Source organism: Mobula birostris, chromosome 8 (genome assembly GCF_030028105.1).
Source record: "Mobula birostris isolate sMobBir1 chromosome 8, sMobBir1.hap1, whole genome shotgun sequence".
Taxonomy (NCBI): domain Eukaryota; kingdom Metazoa; phylum Chordata; class Chondrichthyes; order Myliobatiformes; family Myliobatidae; genus Mobula; species Mobula birostris.
The window spans coordinates 47,272,003-47,285,316 of NC_092377.1; the positions used below are offsets into that span (position 1 = coordinate 47,272,003).

Here is a 13,314-nt window from a genome sequence, read left to right on the forward strand (position 1 = left end):
CCAACAGGGTGAACACTTCTTATAGGCACTGTATAACCCAGCAACTGCTTGCAGCTTGAATGCTAATGTAACTGCATGATGGGATAAAGGTGAGCAATTACTGGAAAAAAAGGTTAAATTTGCAACTGAGCTGCATATCGGTTTACTATTTTGTCTCTTCCAACAAAAATATTCCAGGAAAGCAGAGGCCAAGTTATTAAAACAGGATAAAAGTACAGGACTCCTCAGGTTACAAATGATGGAATTTATGGAAATCTAACTTTACAAACTCCTCCATATATTTTTCGAATAATTTTTCAAGCTACCAATAACAATAATAGATTTCACGGTATTCATTAGTAACTGGATACAGTACATATTCCATTAGTTTAATTATGGGTAGTGTTCAAGTGATTATTGAGTGAAATGAAAAAGGTATAGCAAGTCACAAACATGAGAAATCTGCAGATGCTGGAAATCCAAGCAACACACACAAATACTGGAGGAGGAACTTAGCAGACCAGGCAGTTAATGGATGCTGTAAATAGTCATAGTCATACTTTATTGATCCCGGGGGAAATTGGTTTTCATTACAGTTGCACCATAAATAATAAATAGTAATAAAACCATAAATAGTTAAATAGTAATATGTAAATTATGCCAGGAAATAAGTCCAGGACCAGCCCATTGGCTCAGGATGTCTGACCCTCCAAGGGAGGAGCTGTAAAGTTTGATGACCACAGGCAGGGATGACGTCCTATGACACTGTGTGCTGCATCTCAGTGGAATGAGTCTCTGGCTGAATGTACTCCTGTGCCCACCCAGTACATTATGTAGTGGATGGGAGACATTGTCCAAGATGGCATGCAACTTGGACAGCATCCTCTTCTCAGACACCACCGTCAGAGAGTCCAGTTCCATCCCCACATCATCACTGGCCTTATGAATGAGTCTGTTGATTCTGTTGGTGTCTGCCACCCTCAGCCTGCTGCCCCAGCACACAACAGCAAACACGATAGCACTGGCCACCACAGACTCGTAGAACATCCTCAGCATCGTCCGGCAGATGTTAAAGGACCTCAGTCTCCTCAGGAAATAGAGACGGCTCTGACCCTTTTTGTAGACAGCCTCAGTGTTCTTTGACCAGTCCAGTTTATTGTCAACTCATATCCCTAGGTATTTGTAATCCTCCACCATGTCCACACTGACCCCTTAGATGGAAACAGGGGTCACCGGTACCTTAGCTCTCCTCAGGTCTACCACTAGCTCCTTAGTCTTTTTCACATTAAGCTGCAGATAATTCTGCTCACACCATGTGACAAAGTTTCCTACCGTAGCTCTGTACTCAGCCTCATCTCCCTTGCTGATGCATCCAACTATGGCAGAGTCATCCGAAAACTTCTGAAGATGACAAGACTCTGTGCAGTAGTTGAAGTCCGAGGTGTAAATGGTGAAGAGAAAGGGAGACAAGACAGTCCCCTGTGGAGCCCCAGTGCTGCTGATCACTCTGTCGGGGATACAGTGTTGCAAGCACACATACTGTGGTCTGCCAGTCAGGTAATCAAGAATCCATGAAACCAGGGAAGCATCCACCTGCATCACTGTCAGCTTCGCCCCCAGCAGAGCAGGGTGGATTGTGTTGAAACAGTCGAAGTTTTCAGCCAGTAGCCAACCAGTCTACTAACTGACGCACCGTTGGGTGTTGAAGGAAATCAGGGCACCTGAAGGAAACCACGTGTTTGTGTGGTGCAGGGAGAACTTGCAAATTCCACACAGACTGCACCTAAAGAAAGGATCACATCCAGGTTACAGGAGCTGTGCAAGACCAACTCCAACTACTATACCACAGTGCAGCCCGATTAGATTAGATTATGAGGACACTCAGTCCTCATTTATTGTCATTTAGAAATGCATGCATGCATTAACAAATGATACAACGCTCCTCCAGAGTGATATGACAAAAAAAAGCACAAACCAAAGACTAACACTGACAAGACCACATAGTTATAACATATAGTTACAGCAGTGCAAAGCAATACCATAATTTGATAAAGAGCAGACCATGGGAACAGTAAAAAAAAAGTCTCAAAGTTCCGATCGACTCCCGATAGTCCCCGATAGCAGGTGGCAGAAGGGAGAAACTCTCTCTGCCATAAACCTCCGGGCATTGACAACTGTCGATGCATTGGAAGCACCCAACAGCAGCCAACTCTGAGTCCGTCCAAAAACTTCGAGCCTCCGACCAGCCTTTCGACACTGAGCACTACCTCTGCCGAGCGCTTCAACCCTGTCCCGGCCGCCGAGCAATAAGCAAAGCCGAGGATTCGGGGCCTCCCCCTCTGGAGATTCAGGATCACACAGTAACAGCGGCAGTGAAAAGGGCATTTCAGAAGTTTCTCCAGATGTTCCTCCGTTCTCTCACGACTGCCTCCATCAAATCAGAATTGTGCACGGCACCCTACTTGACAGAGTACAGATATAATTCACCTGAGTGGCTGCGTAAGCTGCATCGCGCCGCCATCTTCTCCTCCTCCTAAAATTCCCTTATTAAAAGAAGTGATCAGAACTTGGCTTGCTAGGTCAACAGTCCAAAATGGTGAATTATTTTTAAGTAACGTAATCACGCTAACAAACCCTGAAGAATTCTTTATAAACAACTTTTTTTCTTTCCCTTTTCCCCTCCCAAGAATTTTTAACTTCAATTGGGGAAGTGCTACCAAACAGAGACGCAAAATACTGCAGTGTCGGAATAAGAAGCAACTCAGTCTGCTGGAGGAACTCAGCATGTTTTACAGCATTTGCAGAGTGGAAAATGAATTGATGATGCAAGTTTTTATACTGAAACATCAATACTTTTCCTCTGATATCACACATCCTCCAAGAATGTTGTTCAACTGCTGAGTTCCCCCAGCAGATAGCTTGAGATGGTATTAAGTTGGATTTGCCAGCAACACTAGTTTTGCTAAGTTTTATATTGCAATAAATGCCCTACCTCCGAAAAATGTTTGCCCGTGTGAAATTGATGCAGGATGCTAATCTTCCTCTAAAAATAAGAGAGTCTAGACAAGGCAAATCAAGAATCTCCATAACTACTACAACTTCCTAAAAGAATTTATAAATGAGGTGATCAACTAGTGTCGCCTGATGACTTGGAGGAACTGTAGTTAAAGTCTTTAAGTAAGAACTCAACTCCCATTGGTGTCTATCAAGCCCTCAAGATCCAGCCAATTTTGGCCTGTTCAAGAAGGGTCATCATGGACCTTGACTATTCTTCCATTGGCATTATCTGCAATTTCAAAAAAATCACTTTTTAAAGCACCAATGGCTTGTAAGATTTTTGACTTTCCATAAATACTCCAAGCTATGCAACAGGTGTTCCCAACCTTTGTTATGCCATGGACCAATGCCATTAGGCAAGGGGTCCATGCACCCCAGGTTGGGAACCCCTGGTTTGGAGGGTCTCGATACAGAACACTGACCATCTCTTTGCCTTCAGCAGCTTTTGTTTTGTCCTAGGTTTTACTCCTGTTCGAGACAAACATACATGCAAGAACTAGACAGATTCTCAGATAAAGCTGTGGCTGAGTGATTTTGAGAATGGACAAGGAGGAATTATGCCGTTCTCCTGACTAGGGTGAGTGTAAACTTCTTGCCTTAAGATTAATCTAAATAGCTAGTTTTCTGAACAAAAATATTCAACATTTACGTACTTTTTCTGAATGATATGGAGTTTTGCCTTACTAGTTTAATGGCTAGATTTCAGGGGCAGATAACTGGCAAGATTTTTTCTGTCTTTTACTTAGTTAATATAATTTTGTACGATGGCCATGCCTACGGCAGGCACTTTGGCCCACTGAGTGCTGACTGTGACCTCACAAGTCCTTTACTGGTAGAATATAATTTTGGCAAACTAGGCCATGCTGGCAAAGCATAAATTTTAAAACATTCAACAACCAAAGTTTTTAAAAAAATTTAAAGACCACAGGTTTATAAGTCACCAATAAAGTATACATGAGTTTTTCCTAATGTTCCTTTTCAACTTTATTGACAAATTACAGCTAAAAAAGTTTTCTTAGCTGCTGATTGCCTAAGAAATACAAAAAAAAACTATTTGGCTGACAGATTTTCTTTTCATATATAAAATGCAAGATTTCCAATTATAGCAGTCACTATTTGCAGTAACTAAATCTTTTCTTAAGTATAAACTGGTTTCAGTAGAAGTGACATTTTCTCCTAATCCCATAAGCAACTGTTCAAAGAAAATACTGAACCTTCTCAATTTACAAAATTATGCATTGATATTTCTCCAAGTACTAAACTGCAGTCTCCAATTGGGTGAAAATAAATTAGACTTCTTAGCCAATTACCTCCCTCCTACAGAGACTAAACAGTGAAGTTTTTACATTCTCACATCTACAAAACAGTGAGAGTTTATATCCAGAACAATCATTTTTTTCAAAGAAATAAACTATCAATTGACTACAAGGTGACTACAAGGTGCTGTTACAGCAATCTTTTCAGAACTAGCTGTACTATTTAGCAAAAGATTTCTTCCCACAATTAAGATATGGGTTATAAGTCTATATTCTGAAACAATTTAGATCAGTTTGTTATATTCTAAATGTTATATTCTATCATGAATTTAGAATATAACATTTTCAAAATGTATCAAAAATATCTCCTGAACATCACAGAAAGGAACAAAATTTAGACACAATCTACCTTATAGTAATTATTGCTTCAAGCTTTTCCAACATTCCAGCACATTATACATTAATCTGCAGCACTATACAATCCATTCTACTCGGGACAGTTCAATTTCTGCTCAGTAATGTTGACTGACTAAACCCTGCTTTATAATGATCATATAGCTGCTACAATGAGAAACCTTATAAAGTTTTCTGAAATATTCCACTAAAGCCAACTTTGTTTTGGTTATGTTCAATGTAAGGGAACCTAGCATCAGACTAGACCTCGACCAATTTGAAATATCCAGAACAATCACTTTTCGAGTGAAGATGGCATTGCTAACAAATCTGTAAAGGTCTTTTTGCTTTTACCCCAACACAGCTCAATAATGTCACGAATATGGAGGATTTATTCAACTACACTTACTGCTGTATCAATAACGTTTCCCTTTTTCACACATCAAAATATCCTCTAGCTTCCAAATAAAGAGAACATTCGTGTTTAATGAACGTCAGCTGTACCCACTGGCCTAGACCCATGATCAGCTGGACTGAGACTGCCAAACTCATTTCACATCGAACTCAAACCCTGCTGACCCAGGAGACTGTGCGCTCATTAGTCTGGCCTGCCTTTGAAATGAGTACAGGGTGAAATCTTCCTGTCTCAATTACTGCATAAACTAACTCCGGGAAACAATTGCTTTGTTCAATATATAATCACCAGTATTTTAATACCACTGTACATCCACTCATAACAGGACTCTCCATGTGGGGACTCTGAGAAGATTATTACCAATTGCAAATAACACGATAAAATCCATGCACTTTAGACTTTCTCCAGCCAACAAAAAAAAAGTGTATAATAACCATTAGTACTTGCAATTGCTCATGCATCCAGTAAATACAAATGGCTATAATACACAAGAGGTTCACCAAGGGATAGAGAAAGCAGAACAGTGAATCAAGGGAATTGTTTATTGTAATCTCCCGGGTTTACTGTCAACCCGTTCACGATTTTGTTTATCTTCAATTGCAAGGAACTTACTTAGAAAGCAACACAGCTTGAAAAATTGACAAAACCCAACCAGTGACTACTTTTGATACTTTCTCTCCAACAGCTTGATGCTGCTTTTATATATGACCATCTGCAATATTTGTAGAAAGACCAAAAACTCTCTGGTCCTAGACTCACCCACTACAGGTGTCCCCCGCTTTTCGAACGTTAGCTTTATGAAACCTCACTGTTACGAAAGACCTACATTAGTTACCTGTTTTTGCTAGCAGAAGGTGTTTTCACTGTTAAGAAGAAAGGCAGCACGCGGGGAAAAGCAGCATGCGCCCCGAGCAGCTGCTCTCCCCCGGATTCGGAACTGCATTCTCGCCAGCATTGCTTAAACACATGCCTATGAGCAGCCGTTTGCAAGATGAGTTCTAAGGTATCAGAAAAGCCTAAAAGGGCTCGTAAGGGTGTTACACTTACCGTAAAACTAGACATAATTAAACGTTTTGACCGTGGTGAACGAAGCAAGGACAAAGTGAGTTTGGCTTTTGGAAGTTGACGAAGATGATATTGAAGAGGTTTTGGCATCCCATGACCAAGAACTGATAGATGAAGAGCTGATGCAATTGGAAGAGGAAAGGATAACAATCGAAACCGAATTCAGTAGCGAAAGAGAAGTCGTCCAGGAACTGAACGTGAAGCAACTATGTGAGAGTTTCACTGCAATGATAAAAGTACGACTTTAATTTTGAAAGGGTACGTAGGTTTAGGGTATATTTGCAAGATGGTTTGAGTGCTTACAAAGAACTGTATGATAGAAATATGCGCGAAGCTCAGCAGTCAAGCAAGCCTTCCACATCAGCCACAGCAGACGACGAACCTTGACCTTTGACATCAAGGCAGGCAGGCATAGAAGATGACCTGCCTGCCCTAATGGAAACAGACGACAATGAGATGACACCTTCGTGTCCCATCACCCCAACCCCCAGGCCGCAGACAGATACCGATTCGCGGGGAATGCAGCGGTAGCTGGGAGGCACACAGCACATCTTTAAGAAAAAAGCCGAAATAAACATGCGAATTAATTAGGTGCCGCCTGGCACGTAAATGTCGGCCCAGATCAGGGGTGATTGCCAATTGCGTCGCCTCTGATCTGGGCCCCCAATTATGTGCTGTGTGCCTCCCGGCTACCGCTGTACCCCTGCATGCTCCACGGATCGGTATCGGCCAGCGGCCCGGAGGGTGGGGGCCACTGCACCACCCAAACTCCAACACCATCATCAGTGTGCTCTGCGTTGTCTTCCCAATTCCCGTAAGTTATACTACACTGTACATACATTATTTCTACTTTATTTAGGCTGTGTATTTTTAAGTGTTATTTGGTATGATTTAGCAGTTTCATAGCTTAAAGGTTACTGGAGAGAGTGTTCTTGCCAACAGCGCTTGTGTGAGATTTTCTGCTGAGAGCGCTTGCATGAGATTTTCGCTCTGAAGAACAGGGCCAGCAATGATTGTGGAAAAGTATTTCTACTTTATATAGGCTGTGTATTTATCATATCATTCCTGCTTTTACTATATGTTACTGTCATTTTAGGGTTTATGTGTTATTTGGCATGATTTGGTAGGTTATTTTTGGGTCTGCGAACGCTCACAAAATTTTCCCATATAAATAAATGGTAATTGCTTCTTCGCTTTACGACATTCCGCCTTACGAACTGTTTCATAGGAACGCTCTACCTTCGGATGGCAGGGAAAACCTGTATAGGAAATATGCCCTCCGCACCCACTCTAATTTGGCATTTCAATATTTGATGTGTTTTTAAATGAAATTCCCCCTCATTCTTCTACCTGCAAGTACAGGCCAAGACCCATCAAACAAACCTCATACATTAACCTTTTCATTCCCAGGATCATTCTCGTGAATCTCCTCTGGACCCTCTCTGATGTCAGCACATCTTTTCTTAAATAAGAGGCCCAAAGCTGATCACAATACTCTGTGCAGTCTGACCAACTCCTGATAAAACCTCAACATTACACCCTTGCTTTTATATTCTAGTCCTCTCAAAACGAATGCTAACATTATATTTACCTTCCTTACAACTAACTCAACCTGCAAGTTAACCTTTAGGGAATCCTGCACTAGGACTCCTAAGTCCTTTTGCATCACTGATTTTTGAATTTTCTCCACATTTAGAAAATAGACAATGCCTTTATTCCTTTTCCCAAAGTGAATGACCATACAGTTCCCTACACGATATTGCATCTGCCACTCTGTCCATTCCCCCAATCTGTCCAAGTCCTTCTACAGACTCCCTGGTTCGTCAACAATACCTGACTCTCTACTTATCATCATCTCAGCTGCAAACCTGGTGACAATGCAATCAATTCCATCATCCAAATCACTGGCATATAACATGAAATGCAGTCCAAATACCGACCCCTGCTGAACACCACTTTTTGGCAGCCAACCAGACCAGACCCCTTTACTCCGACGCTGCCTCCTGTCAGTCAACCAATGTTCGACCACGCTAATATCTTTCCTATAATACTCTTATTTTGATAAGCAGCCTCACGTGCACCACCTTGTCGAAGGCCTTCCGAAAATCCATGTAAACAACATCCACTGACTCTCCTTTGTCTATCCTGCTTCTTATTTCCTCAAAGAAACCATGCTGACTTTGGCCTTCTTGATCATATGCCTCCAAGTAGCCTGAAACCTCATTCTAAATAATGGATTCCAACATCTTCCCAACCATTGAAGTCAAACTAATACTTGCCTATAACAGTAATTTCCTTTCTTCTGCTTCCATCCCTACTTCAAAGTGGAGTGACGTTTGAAATTCTTCTGTCCTCCAGAACCATTCCAGAATCTAGTGATTCTTGAAAAATCATTATAAATAACACCACAATCTTTTCAGCAACCTCTTTCAAAACTCTGGGTTGTAGTCCATCTGTTCCAGATGACTTACCTATCTTCAGACTTTTCATCTTCCCAAGCACCTTCTCCTTAGTAATACCATCTACACTTACCTCTGCCCCCGTACACTCTTGAATTTTTGGCATACTGCTTGTGCCTTTCAGTCAAAACTGATGCAAAAATACTTATTAAGTTCATCTGCCATTTCTTTGTCCCTCAATACTGCCTCTTCAGCAGCATTTTGCAGTGGTCCAATATCTACTCTCACCTCACTTTTACTTTTGATATATCTGGAAAAAAACCTAGTTTACCTTCATATTTCATCTTTTTTCTCCTTACAGATATTTTAGCTGCCTTCTGTTTGTTTTTAAAAGTTTCCCAATCTTCTAACTTCCCACTAATTTTTGCTATATTATATGCCCTCCCCTTTGATTTTATGCTTTCTCTCACTTCCCTTGTCAGCCGCAGTTGACTCATCCTTTCTCAAGAATATTTCTTCAACTTCAGTATGTTTCTATCCTGCAACTTCTGAAATGCACCCAGAAACTCTAGCTATTGCTAGTGTTCCCTGCTAGTATTCCCTTCCAATCAACTTTGACAAGCTCCTCTCTCGTGCCTCTATAATTCACTTTACTCCACCGTAATGGTGACGCGTCTGACTTTAGCCTCTCCCTTTCTCGCTGCAGGGTTGATCATATTATGATCACTGCCTCCGAAGGATTCCTTTAGTTTAGGCTCCCTCATAAAATCTAGGGACACAACACCCAATCCAAAATTGCCTTTCCCTTCACAGGCTCAAACACAAGCTGCTCTAAAAAGCCATCTGGTAGGCATTCTACAAATTCCAACTCTTGGGATCCAGCACCAATCTGATTTTCCCAATCTACCTGCACAATTGAAATCCCTCATCACTATTGTAACATTGCTCTTTTTACATGTAATTTCTATCTTCCATTGTAATTTGTAGCCCACATCCTGACTACTGTTCAGAAGCCTGTCAGGGTCTTATTATTCCTGCAGTTTCGTAACTCTACCCAATTCTACACCTTCCAAAACTATGTAACTTCTTTCTATAGATTTGATTTCATTTTTCAAAAAGGTTCTTATTTCTCTAAAAGAGTCCAGTTTGGTTTGCTATAATCATTCCCTATAGTAATGTATTGTTCAAAATTGATTACAATGTATTTTTACACCCTTCTAACTCAAAAACGAAATTAAGAGATATGGAAAAACAGCAGGAATAAAGACACATGGCCAGCTATGATTTAAATGGAAGAACTGACAATGTCAAGTCACATTAGTTATGTTTTAAATGCCCCATGTAGGATGTTCAAATCATTTTACATCTATTTTAATATCGCAAATGTAGGAAATACGTGTGCAACAAGCTCCTGCAAACAAAATGATCACAGCCTGAAGATATTTTTCAATGTTGGATAGGGGATAAATAATGACCAGGAAATATCTTTCTTCAAAAGAATTCTATGCAAGTGTACTTTTACACACACCTGGGAAAACAAAGCGTCAAAAGGCTGCTGATGTTGCACAGTACTTCTTATGCTAGGCTGGAGTTTGGGAGCCAACTCTGGGGTGAGATGTCAAGAACGAGAGAGCCAAGCACTGTGCCACAGCTGACATCGTTTGTTGAGGTTCCCCGGGGAGACAGTGTTAACGAGCTAATTAAGAAATTCGAGGGTAGAGAGGATCAATCAGGGGATCCAATTCGAGTGAGGAGGGTTAGCTATACAGATTCTCGTCCCCGGCCCAAATTCCAGCCAACCCCTCCCCACCACCGCAGCGACGCGTTACTCTGTTCCACTCGCCTGGTGCCAGGCCGGCCCCCACCTTACCTGGTGCCGCCCACGTTCAGCTGGATGATCTCGCCAGCCGCTGCCGCCGCGAAGTTGCTACAGTTCCCTGCCATTCTTGCCGCACACCACTCAGCTGAGCCCAGCCTCGGTCAACGTAGCTGCGGCTCTACATCACGATCTTCCCGCAGGCATCTCACAGAGGCCCAGGCCCAGATGCAGGCGTTCGGCCGCCTCCCCACGCCCGCCCGTTTGCCGGGCGCAGTCACGTCACAGCGCCCCAGCCGCTCGAGCAGACACACTACACCTCCCTCGACCGCTCTCTACGTCCACCAGCCCTCGCTTCACTTCCCATTTGAAACTTAAGCAGACATCTGTATTTTCACAAGCACAAGAAGATGCTCTATATTTCTGTATGTGTTGCTCTGTATTTTCATGACCATCTTTTTAATCCCAGTCTATATTATTTATATGGGACTTTTTTCTCCTGATTGAAAACATACCAACATTTATGTTTGTAAGGTAATGGAGAGTAAAATTGCTGTGTAATAACTTGACATCATCGCGATATTGCAGCGTGAAAGTAATTGTAAATATGTTTTACCAGATCCTGACAACCGTTGAGCAATGACTTTCAATTCAGTAAGAGAGTCAAATTCTGACATTGTCCTGATAGCGTGACAGTAATTGTAAATATATCAGGTATAGCTTTTAAGGTTTTGCCAGACACTACTGAATATGGGGGGGGGGGGCGTAAATTGCTATGTAATAGTAAAACGAAAGAACTAATTACAGTACTGATTTCATGAAGGGAAAGGAGGGCAATTATCCCTGGGGGATCAGCAGTGATCAGTCAGCAGTTTTAAATTCCTGGGCATTAACATATCAGATGACCCGTCCTGGACCCAGCCCATAGATGCAATCACGAGGAAGGTGCATCAGTTTAACTTTTTTCGGAGATTAGGAAGGTTTGGCATGTTACTGAACACAAACCAATTTATACTGGCGCACTGTTAAAATTATCCTGGTTGGTTGCATGGGCTGTGCTGGCAATTCTAAAGAACAGGAAAATAAGCCGCAGTGAATTGTGGACTCAGCCCAACACATCACAGAACATCTCTCCCCACCATGGGAAGTTCCTACGTGAGAGGCTATCACCAAAGATTGCCACCATCCGGGCATGCCATCTTCTTGCGGCTGCCATTAGGCAGTAGGTACAATAACCTGAAATCCCACACTACCAGGTTCAAGGACAGGTGCTTCCCTTCCACCATTCGGGTTTTGAACCAGCCTACACAATCGCAACTGCAATCGCTAACTCGCTATAGCAATCATGACCACCTTGCACTACAATGGATTTTCTTGTGTTCTAATTGTGTTCTTTCTTGTTAAAATTGTTTTTAATTTATGCTTTTTGTCTAGTGACTGGTGCATATCTGATGCTATCTGCCTATGATAATGCTGCAAGTAAGTTTTTCATTGCGGTGTGTACGTGTACTTGGACAGGTGGCAATACATCTGACTTTGACACTGTCCTGATACTGTACTGTGAATGTAATTTTAAACATCGCAGTCATAACTTTTAATATGTTATTGTACCAAACACGAGCATCTTTTGATCATTGACTTTCAATAAATAATGTCTGACATTTTCCTATTACCACTGTGTGAATGTAATTGTAAATATATCAGGTATAATTTCAGTACTTTGTTGCACCAGAGGCAACCATCTGTTGAATATCGACTTACAATAAAGTAGACTTCATTGGTAAATGTACCATTTTCATATAAAATCTCACAACAGTGTGGAAGGACCTCACCGGCTAATACTGCTCACCCATCCATCAGCACCCTGTACCCCATCTGTGAAAGAGCTGATGGTTCCCAAATTGGCCTCCGTTGAACCTCACATAGCCAGAGTGGAATCAAGTCATCCTTTTTCCTCAGTTACTACCTAGGAAGTAAAAGAAAGACTATTCTTAGTATGCAGAACACTGAAGAGTTCACAGATAAGGAGTTCAGAAAGTGGCCAGCTTAGGAAGTTACAAGGCAGTGATCAAGTGCAAATATGTGTTCTGAAAAGAGAATGATGAAAAAGTTTAAAAATAAATTTATTATCCAAGTACATATATGTAACCATGTACGTAACCATATACTACCTTGTGATTCATCTTCTTGCATGCAATTACAGAAAAAAAAGAAATAAACAAGGACTGACAAACAGTCAAGCAGATATAGTAGTGAGATATATAAATATAAGCTATATCAGCCATCTGCCCTTTATCTAGAATGACTGGAAATGTTTCTCAGGGTAAAATTATCATTGAGGTAACTGAAGAGGACACAGAACAGAGCAAAGGGGGATATGCAAAAAGAGGAAGATTAGATGGTGGTTTGGCTGGAGACATTACTATTAGAACTTATGAACTGAGGGAACATATGAACTAATTGAGCCTGCTCCACTGTTTAAAAAGATCATACTTGATGTTTCACAATCACAACTGCCTGCAAAAGCTGTTGAGGTCCACTAGAGCCATAAGTTACAGACAAAGGTCACATACAAAGATGTTGCAGAGATCTAATGGGACATTTTAATCCAGTGGTGTCAAATGTTTCTAGAATTGCAAGTTTAGCACATCAATTAAGATCAAGTCAGCAAATATGAGATCCGTCACAAAGATACAATTTCCAAATCTTCATAAATTGAATATTGTGGAATGTTTAATGTGTGATGAATAGCAAATGAAAGAATTCAGTTGAGACTGTTTGATATACCAGATAATAGTAAAGGAAGTGGATAGTAAAGACACCAGTACTGATTAAACGTATGAGATTAAACATACGAGGCAAATTTATTCAGGACATGGTTCTGCAATACAAGCAGAGAACAAATCCCTACAGAAATTGCAATGGTGGCCAAGA

At 41.3% G+C, this 13,314-nt stretch overlaps 1 protein-coding gene across 2 annotated transcripts in view; it reads right to left on the reverse strand.

Annotated features, from left to right (window-relative positions):
- kctd3 (potassium channel tetramerization domain containing 3) overlaps positions 1–10,656 on the reverse strand; it is a 93,569-nt gene extending 82,913 nt beyond the window's left edge. The window contains exon 1 of one of the 2 annotated variants that reach the window (XM_072265123.1): positions 10,435–10,656. In XM_072265123.1, coding sequence (XP_072121224.1) covers positions 10,435–10,508 — 74 coding nt within the window. In that variant the 5' untranslated portion in view covers positions 10,509–10,656. The remainder of the gene's footprint in view (positions 1–10,434) is intronic. The other variant, XM_072265124.1, reaches the window with a different exon arrangement.
- Positions 10,657–13,314: the final 2,658 nt, after the last annotated feature.